We start from the raw sequence: 20,518 nt of genomic DNA on the forward strand, positions 1-20,518 counted from the left end.
TTGATCCAAAGAGTCAGTGTAATTTTTAGTGTCTGAAAACAAGATATATTTGCATTATATGTTGGGGGTTTCGAACCCCTGTTCTACTAGAACCTACAAGGTAAGATAACATCATGTGCCTCACCTACCACCTCATGCTGCCAAGTTTCTCAATCACAACTAGACCTAGATGTCCCAAACACTCACATATTTGCACAGCACATAGATCCAACCTTGTACACATCCTTCTAACTACTGCATGCTCTCAAAGGACAGATCACACATTCCACCTTATGCTTTTTAACATTCCTCTGTATACCAGAAATCTCAGACCTCATCATATATAACAAGATTGACCCCTTCTGCAACACAAAAACAAGATTCACTCCTACATCTTTGCATGTCTTAGACAACCTTCTTCCCACATGCTACAGCATCATACACGAAGGGAGGAGATCTTGCTGTCATCCTCCTTTTCCTGCACCCTAGTCAAGCAACACTCAACTTAAGGAAGCTGCCTGCATGCCATTTCACACACTCAGCCACTCAGACTGCCATCCTCTATCTCATCTATAGCCAGCAAGGGATTATTGATCTCCTCTCCACATCATACTTCCAGTAGCCAAACATGACCCTCTTGGGTGGTGTATACCTCCCAGATAGCACAAGTTCAGAAGTCACCCACCTCAACTTCATCATACACTCAATATGGCACAGAATGTCACATGTCCAACACGCTCTAAAGGGAGCATCCTCGACCTTGTGTCCTCAACATCACCAACAATCCAATGCAACCTGTCCATACCCCCAGACTGAACTGGAAACTTCATCATCTGTATTTCCTGGCTGAGCAGCTTATCATCAAACCAAAGTCAACCTAAAAAAAGAACAAACCTTCATATCCTTTAAACACTTCTCCATAGACAACCTAACGCGTGTCCCCATCTTTCAACCTATGAACTCCATGCCTTACACCAACACCCTACTAAACAATTTCAACATTTTAAAAAAAAACTCTATAGACATTCATGCTCCACTTAAAACACACAAGTACAATCCAAAGTCTTAATCACCTTTGTCCTCTAAAGACCATGCTGGTAGTAAATGATCAATTTGCAGACTGGTAGGAATATGGAGGAAAATCAGAGCTTCCATTGACTTCATAATACTGACTTCTCACCGTACAACACACATACAGCTCATCACATCAGCCAAAGCAAAGCACTAAACCATCAATGAAGCCACTAGCAGTAGCAGAATGTTTTTTGAGACAATCAAGTACTGTTTCAACCCCCTGCCAAGCCTACCTATTCCTCACTCAACAGAAAAGTTCATCACCTATTCTTCAGTGAATAAAATACAGAAGATTTACAGCAAATCAGTAGCACCAAACCAGCTTTGACTCTTGAGCCTGCCACTTCCCTCAGAAATGTGTAAATGTCTTCCTTTCAAGCTCAGTATCTTGCATATATTGCTGATATACTCATCTCCCTTAAAACCACTTCCAATGAACATGATGTTTTACCATCAGCCTTCCACAAAGGTCTCTCTGGGATGGACTTCGACCCACCTACTTATTATTGTTAATGCTTTCCTCACTCAAAAAATATTACCAAAAGCTTTCAAGATAACCTGAATCCTCTCACTTCCAAAGAATGCTATACTAGACGTTAAGGACCTCGCCAACAACTGGCCCATCACTCATTTATTGGATCATTGAAAATGTGGGCTATGTTCAACTCCAAGAACACATTAATGCTAACTATCTCCTGCATCAAAACCAGTCTGGCTTCAGATTACATTGCAGCACGGAGAACACAATCTTCCTCATCACAGGCGATGCCCCCTGACCACGGGTGAAGATGACGACAGCCTACGGAAATTGCTGGACCTCTCAGCTGCTTTTGTCATAGTCAACTATCCCTCACGCATACGCAGCTTGGAGTTTTGAATCGGATTCAATGCCAAAGTCCTATACTCGTATTCTTGCCACCTTTTCAATTGACACCTGTCTATTCACATGGGCTCATACAAGCCCACAACATCCCTTTCACCTGTTAAGTCCCTTAGTGTTCCAAACTGTCCCCTGTCATCTTCACCTTTTTCATGGAGCCACTGAGGGGTCTGATTCACAAAGGTAAGCATACACATTTTTGCAAGTTTGCTCCTTTTTAGTATTTGCAAAACTGCAATTCAATAGGTATTAATTGACTGCATAGACTCTGCAGCTGGGGGCAGAGAACTCTGTACATAAAACGATAGGTCTCTCCTATCTTTCTATGTGCGTAGTTCTCCGCCCCCAAGGTAGAGTTTTTGCAGTCATAGACTTACTATTAAAATTTAATTTTGTGAATGCCTGTGAGGAGGACCCGCCAGGGGCGGACCGGAAGTGTAAGAACAAGCCGACACCATCGACTGCTGTGGAAGTAAGCAGCGGTCTAATGGCCAGGCAAGCAGAGGAGGGGCCTGCGACATCGACGTCAACGCAAGAAGAATGCCAAAAAGGGAGGACGGACTACGGACCGATGTGCAGCAGCATCGGAGGAGGCGACGTGAGGAGGACAAGCGAGGGGAGGACTGAGTCGGAGACGAGTAAGGAGTGTAGGGACACCGGAGGAGGCATGCGGGAGACGAGTAAGGAGCAGAGTGACATTGGAGGAGGTGTGCGGCAGACGAGTAAGGAGCAGAGCGAGGCGGAGGAGGACAGCATCCGAGGAGGAGGAGGAAAATTGTATACAGCGACCATACCTTGCGGGCTAGTGAAGGGAGAAGACACCCCGGGTCCTGAAGCCACAGCCCTGGACACGGGTCTTGGCTTGAAGCGAGTACCCTTCAGGGGATCATTTTGGTGGGGGTGGTGGGGAGGTCTGGGGAAATAGGACACTCAGGTGTGCTAAGAAGGAAGAAAGGTCCCTACACCCCTTTTCCCCTGTCACACATGGGTTTTCTGGTGAAGGTAGCACAAATACTGGTAAAAAGGAGTGGACATTGACCCGACCTTTGTTTTTGTTCTTTTTCCCTTCCCTACCCGATGGCCTGAGAGAGCAGACCAGTGGGAGAGCCACAGAAGACTCTGACAGTCCCTACTGAAGAAGACTGGTTCATTTTGTTTGTTTGTTGTTTATAAACCCACCGGATTGAACTTTAAAATCCCAACCCGGAGGATGGAACTGTAAAACTCTAACCCTCATACGAACACCTTCTCAGGTTCTGAATAAATTAAAAGCTAAGAAAGCCACCTATCTCTCTATTTTTGTGCTCTCATAACCTCACGACGGCCCACGCGGCCACAATGCCAAAAAAGAGTAATCATACACAAATATGTAAATCTAACTTTGTGAATCAGGGCCGTGGTGCTCCACTCATAGATAACTGTTGAATGGAGCTTGTTGGTGCTCCACTCATAGACCGAATCGAGATTCAGCAATATGATGATGAAATAAAACTCTGCTTGAAAGTTTTCCCTTCTTTGGACATCCTAAGGCTAAAATTCTGCTTGCTCATTATCCAAAATCAAAAGTCCAGCACTTACTTACACAATACATGTTATTTGTCAAAAACAACTAACAAGAAACAGTAAGAAACATGTCTCAGTGATATCAATCTTGACATCTTCACGCCCCCACCATTCACTGAATCCCAAGCCACTGAGGGTCATATGAACAAAGAAGTGGCAGAGTGAGGTATTAGCTGTCATGGCTTAACGCCTTATTCCACCCCTTCAGAAACGAAGGGCTGCATCATATTTACAAGAATATGGTGCAGACTCACATTTTCCCTGCACTGGAGCTACACTTAGCTGCATAGCGCCAATACAGGCACCCTTGCACTATAGTTTAAGGGAGTCTGCCTCCAGGGCAAGAATGTTTATGTGTAGGAAGGTTTCCCTTCCTGCACATAAACAGTCTTTAAAAGCTGTTTTGTCACTTTTATGTGTGCTGTTTAATGCAGCAAACATGTAAGTTACAAAATATCATTTTTTTAAAAAGATTGTTTATATGCAGGAAGGGACTCCTTTGCACACATAACCAATCCAAGGCATTTTGCTTTTTCCATGTGTGCTGTACAAGGCAAAAAGAGGAGAAATAAAGAATTTCTCCTTGTTTCACCAAGTTAAGACCAGGTTTTCCCTGGTCCTATTTATGACGCTGCCTCCTATTTACGCCACCCTGTAAATAGGGGTCAGTGTCAAAATCAATAGGTGTTGCATTAGCATGCCCACCGCAACACCCACTGTCCACCCCTTTCACGCTAAGCATAGCGTGAAAGGGGGCCTTATTTACAAGGCTGCGTTAAACCACATTAAGTGGCTTAACGCTGCCTTGTAACTAAGGCAAAGCCCCTATTGCCACAGGAACTTCGGAAAAAGTGATGTTCACATGGCGATAGGCGCTGTTACATATGCCCCTGAGATTCAGCCCGTACACCAACCTCACCCTCAAGGAACGCATTGCCAACCAAACAAAGATGACCTGATAGCAGCTCTCTCTTCCAAAGAAGGTGAAATAGGTTCCTCCCGAAAGCATCTTTAGAACTGATATCCAAACCCTCAAACCTTTGCATCTGGATGGGGTGAACATCCTAGTCCATGGCCTCTCAGACTCCACAGTGACACCCCTAAGGGCATCCTACATTCCACAACATGCCTCATCAAGAGCTGAAGAAATATGATCACACCACCCCAAAGCTGATTGAGCTGCATTGGCTCTTCTTGCAGGCCCGCACCATCTTCAATTCCAGCTGCATAATTTTCAAAACCCATCATGTCCTGCACTGCTACATATCTTGCAGAGAAGCTTACTATTTCTGGTGGTTCTCGGCATACACAGTGGAACACATTCAAAACTCAAATTTCAAATTTGTCAATTATTTTTGTCAACATGCTTCAGCAATATTCACACAACATGTTGTCAGTCTTAGAAACATAACTAGTTGTATTGTTATCCCCTTGTGTGTTTCCATTTACCTTGACAATTGTACTCTCTTTTTTATACATACTTTTGCGAATTTGTCAATAACTGAAGAATTGGATCACTTCTACCTTAAAGCAGGACAACTCTTACTGTATCAAATCAAATCAAATCGTCTTTATTCGGTTTCCACTTATAAAAAACCATAAAAGTACAAAATACAGTGAATATTAAAAAAAAAGACATTGAATTCATTCGAAAACTAAAATCATTCTTAAAAAGAAACATATTGGTGTGTAAAATACTTTTTTAGGCGAGAAGGTCATTATTATTTTGTAAGTTCGAACGATGCTTAAGACATACTTTTAGATACTGTGCCACCGATTTTGTCATTAAGTTGTTTTCTAAAAATTGTAGTGCCAGGTAGGCAGGGCGGCATCTACGAATTTTCATTGCTTTCAGTATAGGTAATATCCACCTTCTGCGCAGTGGCTCATAAAATTTGCAGAAGAAAAGGACATGAATTGTGGACTGTGAAGATGTTAAATCACAGGGGCATACTGATGCAGTTTGTGTCCAAACGTTCTGGGTAGGGAATAAAACCAAATAGTGATACAGATTAAACCTAAAACGAGTGAGAAGTAATTTTTCAAATTGTGACAAATCGTATTGCAAATATGGTTGGATGGTTGGGATCAACTGTATTAATAGGCAATGTTGAACTGTTGGTTTTCCTATTTCATTCAGTGTTCGAAGTTGGGATAGGTGCGATAGACAGAGGGTTTTTAGTTCCTTTTTTGTTATGTCTGTTACTGAGAGTGGTTCGTCAAAGAATCTTTGGAGACCAATATCTGAGAGGAAAGATTTTACATAACCCAGCCATCTTATTTTTGTCATGTTTTCTAGTTTCATGCAGTCCTGGATTATTGCTCTTGTAAGCTGACACTCTTCCGTAACCCAGATTCTGCGCCATAACATGATGGGCTGGATCTTAATAATATCAGAAATGTGGTCCATCCCAAGTTCCAGATGGCATCCAAATGTAGTTGTGCTCTTTGGAACGGCCAGTAAAAATTTTAAAAAGGAATTTTCGACTATCTGTAGTTGATCGACGTTTGTTGTTCCCCAGACTCCTGCTCCGAAGGTGGCTGTGCTTAGGCATTTTGCATTATAGATCTTTATCATCTCCGTGGAAGGTCTTTTACCCAGTCGAAGAGAGAAAGCTTTTAGGGCGCCAACTGTTTTTATCAGGGATAATCTTCGAGAAGTAAGTGCTTCTTTCCAGTTAAACGCCTCATCAATAGTGATGCCTAGGTAAGGGTACGTTTTAGTTCTTTCAAGGGGGAAGCTGTCCACATAGATTTTCTTCACTTTTTTTCCCTTAATACCGGCATGCATCACAAAGGTTTTCTTTATGTTCACTTTTAAGTTTAGATTGGTCATAAAAGAACAGTAGTTATTTAGTGCCCTTTGGAGCTGGACAGGAGTTCGTGCGAGGATTACCGCATCGTCGGCATATAATAATGCGGGAATTTGCCGACGGCCAGCTTCTGGGAGATCTTTTATACCCTGTAACATTGCAACTTCGAGACCGTTGGTGTAAAGCGTGAATAAGAAGGGGGCCAGCACGCACCCTTGTCTGACCCCCTTCTGTATTGGAAAGCTATTTGTTAATTGACCAGCTGTCCCAAATCGTACCTTTCCCTTAGCTCCCGAGTATAATTCACGCAGAAAGTCAATTATCGGTGATTCGATCCCCATTTGCAGCATTATTGACCAAAGTTTCGAGCGTTCCACACAGTCGAATGCTGCTGTGAGATCGACGTAAACCATGTGTAGACAAGATTTTTTTACTGTTACGTATTTACCAGCCAATAATGTTAGATTTAGAACTTGGTCCACGGTGCTCAGGCCAGCCCTGAACCCGTATTGTAAGTCTGAGAGTGCTCCGTGTTCTTTCGACCACTCCTGGAGTCGGTCGAGCAGTATTCTCCCTGCTATCTTTCCGACCGAGTCCAGGAGGGAGATGGGACGATAACAGGAGGGGTTGTCTCTGTTACCCTTTTTAAAAATGGGCACTAGGATCGATGTTGACCAAGAATCAGGAAGTTCGATATCCTTTGCTGCGTTTAATACTTTTGTTAGGAGGGGGGACCATAAGTCTGGTAAAAATTTATAAAGGTCCATGGGTACAGAATCTGGTCCTGGTGCTTTGCCATTTTTTGCAATATTTATGGCTTTCTCTATTTCGTTGTTGGTAAACTGTATTGTATTGGGTATTTCACCGGTGGGAGAGGGACAGGCAAAGTTGACGAAATTGAATCTCCGGAGTTGACCACTCCGAAGACCCCTGAAAAATTTTGCACCCAGTCCTCCGCTGTTATGGCTATGTCCAAAGAAGGACCATCTTTGTTTTCTGTTAAAAATGGACTCTTGACTATTTTCCAAAAAGCTGTGTTGTCTTTCAAGGTACTGCTGTTTAACAGTTGGGTCCAGAGATTTATTTGTAGGTCCTTTTTTCTTTGTTTAATTGCCTGTGTGTAAAGTTTCCTTAACTTAATTACCTCATCTCTGTTTCTTTCTTTTTTTCCTAGGGCTTTCTTTAGATCAGAATAAGCCTTTGTGCAATTAGTGTTAAACCATCCTTTTCTTGGTGCTTTATTTTGTTTACTGGGTTTGGTTAGTTCATTGCTTATGGTTTTCACTATTACGTTATAAGTGTTCATGATCTCAATGGGAGTTGACAAAGTATCCAAACATTTATCAATTTCTTTCCTACATGTTTTAATAATTCTTGCGGTAGTGAATTCGTGGTCCAAGTTGCCCCACTTGAGAGTGTAGCCGTTTAATCTGTCTAATGTTAGAGCTTCCTGGTGGAGCAGGCCAGGACGGGCCTTAATCGTGTTGTTTCGGTGGTCGGTTTCTAGATACGTCAATCTAAGTGGAAAATGATCGCTAAGTGCGTTGTTATCCACTTTTACTCTCTTTTTTATACATACTTTTGCGAATTTGTCAATAACTGAAGAATTGGATCACTTCTACCTTAAAGCAGGACAACTCTTACTGTAATCTAGATGACAAATGCTGTCACATCTGTCATAGAACACATCAATTCTATTATTATCTCCTTTGCTACCCCTGTTCTTTGTAGTTTTTGAAAATCTGCCATACTGAATGTAAGCAAAGCACATTGTCCTGCCAAACGTAGGAGAAACTCAATAAATAAAATAGTACACGTACTGTGTCACAACCAAGTTAATGGGCCAGTAGCCTTGGGAGGTTCCAAATGAAGACAAGGAGGAATTAACAAACCTACTTGGGATTCAGAAGACAGCATTTACAAAGTACAAAAACGAAAGCCAATGAAAAATATAGGTGGGCGTGGCTTCTCTCCCGTACTGAAGTACAACAGATCATCCCAGAGCAGCGCTTGCGCACGGGCTCAGGCTCGACCTTAAAATATTGCCTATGCGCAGATTGAGATATGCAAATTCACTAGTTAGGGAAAATGTTGCTGTGACTTTTCCCATGGCAAGCACTACTTCTACACGTACAGCCAGCCCTGCAAAAGTGTTTATTTTACAAACATCTATACTCTGAGTTAAATTTAGTTTCTGGCCACTAGCATATTCGAGAAATATTATACATTATTCTGGGTATTAACGAAAACACAAATTTAAAATGACTATAAAATGTATTTTATAAAAATAAATACAGTAACTTTATAAAGTAGAATTACCTCACGATCGTCAATTCTTGCTTAGAAAAAGGAAAGCACAAATGTAAACTAATTTCTATACAGCAGTGGATTCTTATGTTAAGCTTTCCGATTTCAACATTCACATCTACGTTCTTTGTGTCCCTTTAGGCAATGCTTAGATGGGGTCAGGAGTGTCAGGACTATAAAATATCAGCAAAGGCATCGACGGGCCTGCTGTCAGGGAATTCGGCAGCCCAGCTGCAGATCAAGTGGGAACATGTTCCAACATGGATGAAGAGAGCTGCGCACAGGTACTCTGTACTGGGCATGTATCACAATGCAAGGATTCGTAAAAAGGCACATTGAAGACTCAAATCACACACTTCTTTCTTCCCTCAGAGTCATGGAATTTGCGCCAGGAGTTGCTCTGATGTTAGGATTTTCTGAAAAGGAGAAGAAAAGTGCACCTCACCAGCTGATACTAAGGGTGGCTGCTGCATCTCCACGAACAATAGACACCATTGTTAAAACCCCTGGGGTAGGTCTATTTTTGTGAAATATGTTATATGAGGCAATGAAGCGTATTTGAAAATGATAGGCTACGACTTTTGAAATGGCCGTTCTAAAATCAAGCTGTCAAATACTGCTGTGCAGGTGAAGGTATTGTTGTTATGGGTTATATCCTTAATCAAGTGGTGTGTAAAAATACTTACAGAAGCTGACGTCATATCTATATTTTTTCGGGTGTGTGGATTTTTATTATAAAACTTACAAAGATTCCGACTGTTCATTTCTCAACTTGTTTTGCAAACAGGTCCACACCTTGCATAGGTATTTTCTCCCAAGTAGATAAACACTCGTGAGCAAAAAAGGTTTTCCAATTTACACTTGTGTACAAAATTATATGGGGTATGCCATATTAAAAAGATCAAGCCAGTTCATAATTGTATTTAAAAAACAAACTTTATATATATATATATGGTGATATTTGTTGAAAGTTAAAAAAAATGTGACCTAACCTACCATAAAATCTGAGTCTTTGTGGTCAATTTCATATTTTCTTTTTCTTTATTCCAAGGCTTCTCTAGCCACACGTCAATTTTGAACACCGGAATTCTAATTTGGGAAACAAAATCTCCATTTGTGGCAGGCACATGCTGTATTTTTGTACTTTATGTATCCTGTCTGAAAAACATGTGGTAAAACAGACACAATTGTGAATTGTGCCAGATGTGCCTATTTTTTCATTGTCGCATGTAATCAATTGATCTCTACACCAGGGAGAGTGCAATTCGCACTACATTCAAAATAGGTTTATTGCAAAAAGCAAGGCCAAAAATATTCGGGCCATATTCAACCCTTCTTCAAACCCTCATTAGGTCATTTGTGTCTGAACATTTCTTTTTAACTGCATCACCATTACATTTCTTTTAAAATAAACTAGATTCTTGACACATAGAACTTATGACACGTTTTGTCCAGAACAACTCTGCTGGAAAACATTTTATTTAATCTCAAAACCGTTTTTATATGGTATTATACTTTACCTGAGCTAGTCCTTCAGTCCTCCAATTTACATATAATCACATCTCCTTATTATGAACATACCTCTACTCAGGCCGGTCAGGCCATTTAACTCATCGGACAATTCCCCAGTGGATCTGGAGAAATTGATCACATGATTTTCTAGATCTCGGCCGCTGCTGAGCTGTTAAAAAGACTTTCCAGGATGCCTGGGCTTATTCAGAAGGCATAGCAGAAGAAAACGAGAAAGAGAAATAAAAATGCATTTGATTGGAATGAAAATCGTGACAAAGAAGAGAAAGTTAGGGCATTTCACTTTGATTCATTCATTGTCAAAAAGCTAAATATTTCAGATCTTTTGAGCTTGTCAGAAAGAATAAAGTATTTATTAGTTATTGGGTACACTAAAAATGGTAACAATATATTTAGGAACTGTGTTACTTTCTTTAGCATCCTATGGATAACTATGGTACATTATTCTACAAATTCTTGTTATATACATTTATATTGATGTGCCTGTAATGTAATCATGTTGCCTTCAAAATAAATATAGGCAAATACTAAAATATAAAATAGTAAGTTCGAAGTGCAGTGCCAGAACGATTTTTGAAAAGTACCTCCTTGGCAATATATGTGTAAACATTACAGAAAAAAACATACAACTGAGAGGGATGTCTGTCAAGATATGTCATGTACGTAGAGAGATATACAGTGTTCGAAGGATATATACTGCAGGCAAAGTGGGCTAAGTGTCAGATCACAAATAGGGAAACCAAACCGGAAAAGTGTATAAATAAAAGTAAAAAATGTACTTCCATTGGCTCACATCAACACCTGGAGAAAAAAAATCCAAATTATTAGAAATTCACAACGAATTCTAGTAGTACTTCTGCTGTGCAGATTAAATAAATCTGCACGCACAATTGTCACATTTTTATGCCTGCTAAACGGTGACACAAAAAATACTACTAAACTTGAAAAATACATTTCTTTTTTCCTCTATTGAATTTATTTCACATGGAGAATCTCAAATCTCCCCCTGGAAACACTTTACCTATTCTCTTAACCAAAGTAAATTTGCAGTGGTTTCTAGAGCAGTAAGCTATTTACAGATTGTGGTTAGCTTCCCTCGAACATATCAGCCTGGAGGTGTTCATATTAGCTAAAATGTCAAGTGCATCCCTCCAGTAAAGGAGCAATTAAACCACTCCTGGATTGGTAGCGTAGAAATTAGAATGTGTTTCACTAATTATGTATGTTAAGCACCTGAGCTAAACTTAAATATAGTGGCAAGTTTAAGAACTAATCCGTAAATGACAGATTTACGGCTTATGCTTAGTTATTATCTTTCATCAAAGTTCAAAAAGATCGCTACCCAGCAGAGACCTAGTATTTGCTTCTTTTTGACAACGTTACAGCAGGATCTTGAATCAAAATTAACTTTTGAAACAAGTCTCCCATCAGTAACAACTAACTAAGAAAAAAACTATGGCACAACATAAACGAAACTGAGACCTTAAAACACCCATTTCTTTCTCAAAGGTAACATTCATGTTGCAACTTGTGTATCACTGTACAAAGAACACAGCTATTATATAGTCTAGAAAAAGAACCCAGGTACAAGCAACAAGGCAACAGTAGTTCCTTGTATTTCCTTGGACACGTATCTTCAACCTTTCTCTTGACAATCAATTTAGTTACTCAATAGGAAAGAATATTGTTGATTACGCGTAAAGCACATGCCTCATTGCAGGTTGGTGTAGCAGGGCAAAAGTGTAGGTTGGTGCAGCTGGGCAATAAGGAGGGTATTATTGTTGTAACAGCATTGTATACATCTGTATATCATTTTGAGGAGTTTGTGAAGGCAATAGAAGAGAAGTATCTATCTATCTATCTATCTATCTATAATGTATAAATGGTTGATAAAACAATGGACAATGTTCAAAGCCAGTGGATTTATGAGATGCTGTGACTGTGTGACTTATTACATGACAGTTATGGGTTTACCACGTTTTCAATATCATTTGCTGCATACTTAAAAAGAAAATATTGTCTCTATCTCCTTTGTTTCAAAATGATATTGACAGAGAATGGTAGCATAGTGCTGCATAATATGCCCCTTTTTGACACAAAATCTAGATAACTGTGATGCATGCTTTGGTCTACTACTGTTGTATAATCCGTGCTGCCCTACTAGAGTTCTCTGCTAGTAAAACTGACATTGAAGTTAAGCAGATTTGTAGTGTCAATGGTGCTGTAGAGGGTTCTATACAAAGGAGCTGCTTTTCCACCAAAAACGTGAGAACAACCCAAATGTTTCCTGTTCTTTTTTTTCATAATTTATGCAGCAATCAAAGCCAGAAATTGCATTGTTTTGACTTACACTATTTGCTTCTTTGAGTCTGGACAAAGCTTTACTTCCCTGATGGCCTCTAATCAGAGCCAAACACATGTGCCAGCAGTTGCTTTTATTCATTCCAGGAGGGCTTTGATGGTATTTTACCAATACAGAGCAATAATACTATATAGGTACACTGGGTATATATACATTACCTTTGGGCGGTCCCCACTAGGTAGTCATGGTTAGGTCAGTTTTTCAATAAAAAGAGCGCATTTTGGCTTGCTAATAACTTTTACTCCATTTGATGAATCTTCACAAAACTTTCCAAAACAAAAGTCATCCACCGCATCTCCTTCTTGGAAAGCTTCAGGTTGATCTGTCAACTGAGGGCCGAGAAAAAAGGGGGGGGTTCCAAAACTCAAAAATAACCATGCATTTTACATAGACTTCTTTAATAGGGGCTACAGCAAAAACTGCTGAGTGGAATTACACCAAATTTGGTAAGAAGTTAGATCTTGGTTCACAGATTGTGCTTTCTGTAACTCGGTGTAAATCTGTTCAGTAGTTTTTGAGAAATTGGGGGTCAAACATTCCTATATATTTAGGCAATTGGTGTCCAGATATGCTCTGATTGGCCAATGTAAAGGGGACTATTTAATCCTGAGTGGTTGGTTTCAAATTGAGCAATATGTTTTGGCAGCCATTACAAGACTCCGGGACATGTAAATGGATAGAAAAAAGCAAAGGGCAAGAGTGAACACACTCAGGCCACAACGGGTATGTGTGAGGCTCCCAATGGTACCCCCCTTTAATACGGGGCCACAACATGGACAACATACTATGGCTAGCCATTACTGGACTCTTGGACAGGGTCCCCATTGAAATGCTTGTAGTGAATGGCAGGTTTTAAGGGTCACAAAAAGGAACACATATGAAGGGTGATAACATATTTTAGTTAGACAATAGGTCATTTGTTGGTGGTACCATGCTAATTTTAGGAATTGGGGTGTGTTCGAATGTGATTTTGCCCTGTGAAAAATGTTGACCCTGTACTTGAAGTTCATGAATCATGTTTAAGAGAAAACTGTTTTATCATGATTTTCTCATAGAGGTTATGGGAAGTGCCCAAGCAGCTAGAATAAAAGCATATTTTCTGTAAATTTACACTATATTTTTCAGCCATGTTAGAATTAAGTTTGATATGCTCAGTAAAACTTTGACTTCCATCAGGAGCAGCCTTTCTGTTGATTCCCCTGTGTTAACCTGCAGACTGCCAGAGTGACCTAAACAATGAAGAGAGTGCTCGCAGTCTTACTTATGACAAAAGTGTGGCACACCTGCAGCTACCATGATTGAATCAAACTGGTAACACTTAAAGCATTTCATTTAGAAAGGAACAAAATGAAGGGGTTCATTTTTTTCATAGAAGTTATGGTTAGTGATGTAGAAAGCAAAATTAGGACACATTTAAAATGAGTTCTCAAATATCTTCCTTTTCGATTTCATTAAAACATTCTGACATGAAGACTGAATCATGTACTTTCATCACCAGCAGCAGACCAGTTAACTTTCTGGTGATGAGCAGCTTTACCACAATGTTCTAATGAGCAACTAAAGTGCTTATATTTTAAATTCATGCCAAGTGTGTGGTACATCTTAAAACCATATTGATGGAATTGAAATGGAAAACTGACAGCATTTTCTACTGAGGATACTGCAGTAAATAAGGAAGTTAGGGAGCTTCATAACAAAAAGTCTCTGAAAATGGCCACCAGAGAAAAAAGAATCCACATTTAGCACAAATATCACCCAAATGTAACCCAAGTGTAGTCAATCAATCAATCAATCATGGACATTTATATAGCGCACTACTTACCCGGAGGGTCTCAAGGCGCTTGGGGGGGGGGGGGGTGCTGCTACTGCTCGAACAGCCAGGTCTTGAGCTTCTTCCTGAAGGAAAGGTGGTCTTGGGTCAGGCGCAGGTCGGTCGGGAGGGAGTTCCAGGTCTTGGCGGCCAGGTGGGAGAAGGACCTTCCTCCTGTTGTCGATCTTCGGATGCGGGGTACGGCGGCGAGGGCGTGACTGGCTGATCGGAGGTGGTGTTTGGGAGCGTAGAAGTTGATGCGGTTGTTGAGGTAGCTCGGGCCTTGGTCGTGTAGGGCTTTGTGTGCGTGGGTGAGGAGACGGAAGGTGATTCTTTTGTTGACGGGGAGCCAGTGCAGGTCTCTCAGATGTCCGGAGATGTGGCTGCGTCGGGGGATGTCGAGGATGAGTCTGGCTGAGGCGTTCTGGATCCGCTGGAGTCTCTTCTGGAGCTTGGCGGTGGTTCCGGCGTAGAGGGCGTTGCCGTAGTCCAGTCGGCTGGTGACGAGGGCCTGGGTGACCGTCTTCCTGGTCTCGGTGGGGATCCACCGGAAGATCTTTCGTAGCATGCGCAGGATGTTGAAGCATGACGAGGAGACGGCGTTGACTTGCCTGGTCATGGAGAGGGAGGAGTCCAGGATGAAGCCCAGGTTGCGTGCGTGGTCTGTCGGTGTGGGTGCGGAGCCCAGGGCGGGGGGCCACCAGGAGTCGTCCCAGGTGGAGGGCGAGGAGCCCAGGATGAGGACTTCCGTCTTGTCTGAGTTCAGTTTCAGGCGGCTGGTCGTCATCCATTCGGCTACAGCTTTCATCCCTTCGTGAAGGTTGGCTCTGGAAGCGGCGGGGTCGTTGGTCAGTGAGAGGATCAGCTGGGTGTCGTCGGCGTAGGAGATGATGTTCAGGTTGTGTTGGCGTGCGATGGGCGCGAGGGGGCTCATGTAGACGTTGAAGAGGGTGGGGCTCAGCGAGGATCCTTGAGGGACGCCGCAGATGACTTCGGTGGCCTCTGACTTGTACGGTGGTAGACAGACTCTCTGTGTTCTTCCGTCGAGGAAGGAGACGATCCATTCCAGTGCCTTCTCTTGAATTCCGACGTTGCTGAGGCGTTGCACTAGGGTGCGGTGGCAGACCGTGTCGAATGCGGCGGAGAGGTCTAGGAGGATGAGGGCCGCTGTTTCTCCGTTGTCCATCAGGGCTCGGATGTCATCGGTGGCAGCGATGAGGGCGGTCTCGGTGCTGTGGTTGGCTCGGAAGCCAGACTGTGAAGGGTCGAGGGATCCGTTCGTCTCGAGGAAGGCGGCCAGCTGTTTGTTGACGGTCTTCTCGATGACTTTGGCTGGAAACGGGAGGAGCGAGATGGGGCGGTAGTTCTTGAGTTCGGTGGGGTCCGCTGTTGGTTTCTTTAGTAGAGCGCTGAGTTCGGCGTGCTTCCAGCTCTCCGGGAAGGTGGCGGTGTCGAAGGAGGTGTTGATGATGTCCCGCAGGTGGGGTGCGATGACAGTGTCGGCCTTGTTGAAGACGTGTTGAGGGCAGGGGTCGGTCGGAGATCCGGAGTGGATGGAGTTCATCATGCGGACGATGTCATCGGTGCTGATCGGAGTCCAGGCGCGGAGGTTGGTGGTGGGTGGCGTTGCTGCGGTCGTTGTGTGCGATGGTTGACTGCTGAAGCTGTTGTGTATGTCCGCGATCTTGTTGTGGAAGTAGGAGGCGAGGGAGTTGCAGAGGTCTTGCGATGGGGTGATGTCGTTGTTTCCTGCGTTGGGGTTGGAGAGCTCTTTCACGATGTTGAAGAGTTCCTTGCAGTTGTGTGCGTTGTTGTCCAGTCGGTCCTTGAATGCAGTTTTCTTGGTGGCGCGGATCAGTTGGTGGTGCTTCCGGGTGGCCAGCTTGAGGGTGGTCATGTTGTCCGGTGTTGGTTCCCTTCTCCAGGCCTTTTCGAGGGCTCGGCAGTTCTTCTTGGAGCTCTTGAGTTCGTCGGTGAACCATGGGGCTCTCTTGCTGCCGGGTCTGCTGGGCGGGGTCCTCAGAGGGGCGAGTTCGTCCGCGCAGTTGCTGATCCACTTCGTGAGGTTGTCGGCGGCCTGGCTGGGGTTCGCTGAGCTGGCGGGAGGGTGCTGACTCAGGGAAGCGGCGAGCTGGTCGGCTGTAATCTTGTTCCAGCTTCTTCGGGCAACCTGTTGCTGGTGGTGGTGGGTCGTCGTTCTTCTGAAGGTGAAGTGGACGCAGCTGTGGTCCGTCCAGTGGAGTCCTGTGGCGTGGCTGAAGGCGATGTCTTTGCTTGATGAGAAGACGGCGTCGAGTGTGTGTCCGGCGCGGTGGGTGGGGGTGGTCACCAGTTGCTTGAGTCCCAGGTTTGCGAGGTTTTCCAGCACGGTGGTGGTGTTGCGGTCGTCGTTGTTCTCCAGGTGGAAGTTGAGGTCCCCGAGGAGGACGTAGTCGGCTGAGGCGAGGGCGAGCGGGCTGATGAAGTCGGCGATGTCCTCGCTGAATTGTGTGCGTGGTCCCGGGGGTCTGTAGATGAGGGTGCCTCTGAGGGTGGTCTTGGGGTTGACGTGGATCTGGAAGTGCAGGTGTTCAGCGGGTGCGATGGTGTCGTCGGTGTTGGTCGTGATGCGGATGGTGTTCCTGTGGATGATGGCGATGCCTCCTCCTGTGTTGTTGACGCGGTCTCTCCGGATGATCTTGTAGCCGTCCGGGATGGCGATGGCGATGTCGGGTGCTGAGGAGGCGTTCATCCAGGTTTCCGTGAGGAAGGCGACGTCTGGGTCTGTGGTGTCGAGCAGGTTCCAGAGCTCGACGGCGTGTCTGTGGACGGAGCGGGTGTTGAGCAGGATGCACTTCAGGTGGCTGCTGCTGGAGTTCGGCTTGGTGGGTGCTGGTGCAGTGCAGGTCCGGGTGCAGGAGAACTTGCAGGACTGGCAGATGAAGGGTCCGTGGGTGCGTCTCGGGGTGGCTCGGTAGCATCCAGGGGTTCGGCCGGCGTTGAGTGCGTTGAGGGTGGCGGCGTCGTATGTCCGTCGGGTCGTCTTCTGTCGGTGGGGGCCAGGGGTCCTGGAACTGGGCGCGGTCCAGGCGCGGACGGGCGCAGACGGGCTTACCTTTGGCGCACCTTCGGCGCTCAATCGGTGCTCCCGCTGCGCGCGTCCGCTGCGCGGTCGCTGAGGGGGCGTCATAAGAGGGGAGCAGGGAGGCGGGAAGGGGTTAACCAATCGTGTGGCGGGGGGGCGGGGGCCGCAGGCAGGAGGCGCGGGAACGGGTCCGGCAGAGCGGGCGGCCCAGCGGCGGCTGGGGCGCTGCTGGCGGCTTCGGCGAAGGCTCTCGGCAGGTAAGCAGGGCAGCAGTGGCAGGCGTAGAGGAGCAGGGGGGCGACCAGGCCAGAGGCGCAGTGGTCGCTCCCTAGAGGCAGGCGAGGTCCCCTTAAGAGGGGAGCAGGGAGGGCGGGTCCGCCGGGAGGCGGGAAGGGGTTAACCAAATGTGTGGCGGGGGGGGCGGGGGCCGCAGGCAGGAGGCGCGGGAACGGGTCCGGCAGAGCGGGCGGCCCAGCGGCGGCTGGGGCGCTGCTGGCGGCGTCGGTGAAGGCTCTCGGCAGGTAAGCAGGGCAGCAGTGGCAGGCGTAGAGGAGCAGGGGGGCGACCAGGCCAGAGGCGCAGTGGTCCAAGGACAGAGGTGTGTCAATTTAAAAATACATAAATATCACAGTTTCGTATAGCGCGGACATGACCTGAAGGTATTTGAGTGCTTTACACGATCAGTTACATTACTCAAGGACATATTCATTTTGGTTTTAGGCATGGGGAGATTAACTGATTTTCCAAGCATAACAGGGTGTTAAGACGATGCAGAAACACAAACCTGGTTCTGCAGTTGCAAAGTCAGTAGCTCTGGCCATAACACCACTTCATTGCCCATTAACGCAACAAATTTCAACTTGATAAAAAAACATGAATATAGTAAATAATTTGAAAGTGCTTTGTCTCTATTAAAGAACTCAGAAAATATGTACTCATTTTAATTTTTTACAGCACAAACCATATTTCTATGGGAAATGATTCCCTCATTCATAATAAATCTTTATTTTGTTGATAAAACCACCAAAGAATGCAAACAACATCTTCATTGTAAAAATATTTACTGAAAATTAGGAAAAAATTATAACGGTTAATAAAACAGCATAACAGATCCCACTAAAACACTACATGTAGTAATCAAGTCTCGATCTCCTGGACGCCACAGCAGCTCGCAAAAATGATAAAACAATAAAAGTAGCACATTCATTGGGAAGCATCTGCAGATAAAACATGGCTGGCCTTACCAACATTTAGGGACTTCAAAAAGGGAACTAAAATCCGCTTCACAGCCAGCTAAAATAAGAGCAAAATATTACAAAATGCAGAGGTTTCTGCTGAGACTTATTGTCTCAGCCGCAGGACAACCTTGCCTCTAACCACGCTCAACCACATGGGGATGCCAAAGATGATGAAGAGGTTGGTTGAACCTAAACATGGCCAAAAAAAACTATTTTGCTGTGAATGGACCCTGGCTAGATGCAGCTCAATCCTCTGAATGATTTTCAACATGTGACCCCGCACTGCTGGTTTCTTTAGCTCCAGGTGCTCTCTCTCCAAAGAGCGACAGTCTTAAGAACAGCCTTTAGCACACCCCAACTCACACATGGAGAGGGAAGTGGGGTCTTCATAGTTATCGGACCTACCAAGTGAAGCGAAAGCTGACTTACCATAGGCTATCCACAACATTTTATGTGCCCGATTGAGGGCCAAATAGTCCGCAAGGATCAGACAATTTAGCTTAAAATCCTCCCTGCTCCAAACCTTAATCTAGCACAATAAGGGGCTTAAGGACACCATGTCCATCACTTTTGCAAGGCCAAGCTCCGCCTGCACCAATAATGCTGTTGTAGAATGTGGAACCTGTTCCATTTGGGGCAGAAATGTATTCTCTGCCGATTGGATCCTATCCAAGTTTACATAACTCCAGACCTAGCTGCCATCCTGGAGTTGGGCTATGCATTTAACCTGGTAAAGATTTAAAAGATCCTTGGCACCTGTGAGCCTAACCTGCATGCAAAGCTGTAAACCGCCCCCATGGTTTTAATAAACTCAAATCTTTTAGCCTCGATTAATGGATTCCAACAATTTTTGGCACCAAATAAGATGCCCAGGTATGGGAACGCCATGGCTTTACCCAGAGTGAAATTAGCTACCTTAAGGGTCTTACTGAAGATTTTGGGCCCATTACCATCACATAGGACTTTGAAAAGATGACCAACAAACCAAGGTTGCCCGTAAATAATGCATGCCTGTCCAAAAGTAGATCCAACCCATGCACAGTTTGGGCCATAAGAACCACATTGACAGTCTATAATAAAACAGAAAGGAATCTATCTCCAACTCTATGGGAATCTGCTAAGACTGATAATAAAGTGGACTCTAGCCCATTCACATATAGGCTAAACAAAAATGAGGCATGGCTGCACCGTTGATGGACGACACAGCTAGTAGGGATTGAGCGAGTACAAGCAGCGCCCTGGGACAAAATGCACTGAAGCAGAGGTATTTGAATGGAGACTGGCTAAGAGGGCCACAATTCTTTGGTCAACACCCAGCTCAATAAGCAGATCCCAGAGTTTAACCTGGTTCACCCTATTGAACGCAGACGTTATATCCATAAATTCTATATGGAAAGATTCAGCCCAGGCAACCGTGTACTTATTTATAATTAAATGGAGGTTCAGACACTGATCGGAAGTAAAACTCCACGCCCTGAAACCATATTGAACATCACTAAAAATGTTGTTCTCCTCTGCCCACTCCCCAACCTTTTTAAAATCATACTCCCCACAACCTTGAACACTGCATCCAAAAGAAGTTTTGTTTAGTAGCATTGTGGATTGTCCTTGTCACCCTTCTTAAACATAGTGATAGGAGGGGGTGGGCTCACAACACCTCACACCCCAGCACTCAATTCCCCTGATGCATCATAATAAATGCTGTGCATGATAACACTTTTGTCCAATGTCAGACTATAGTTTTTCACCCCTGTTGGTGCAGCCAGTGCTGTGTATCTCTAGACTCGTGTTTCAGGATAACTGTCCTTCTTCAGTAGAGAGAAACACTTTTTGGGGGGTTGCTGGAGATGCTGCCCAAAGCCTTCTCAGGTCTCAGTACCACTAGCTGGGCGCAGGTG

At 44.4% G+C, this 20,518-nt stretch overlaps 1 protein-coding gene across 1 annotated transcript in view; it reads left to right on the forward strand.

Moving 5' to 3' along the window:
- LOC144766461 (vitellogenin-1-like) overlaps nucleotides 1-20,518 on the forward strand; it is a 1,095,729-nt gene that overhangs the window by 852,841 nt on the left and 222,370 nt on the right. Inside the window, exons 26-27 of the mRNA XM_078650353.1 lie at nucleotides 8,758-8,900; nucleotides 8,989-9,127. Of these exons, the coding sequence (XP_078506479.1) occupies nucleotides 8,758-8,900; nucleotides 8,989-9,127 (282 nt within the window). The remainder of the gene's footprint in view (nucleotides 1-8,757; nucleotides 8,901-8,988; nucleotides 9,128-20,518) is intronic.

Source organism: Lissotriton helveticus, chromosome 1_1 (genome assembly GCF_964261635.1).
Source record: "Lissotriton helveticus chromosome 1_1, aLisHel1.1, whole genome shotgun sequence".
NCBI classification, from domain to species: domain Eukaryota; kingdom Metazoa; phylum Chordata; class Amphibia; order Caudata; family Salamandridae; genus Lissotriton; species Lissotriton helveticus.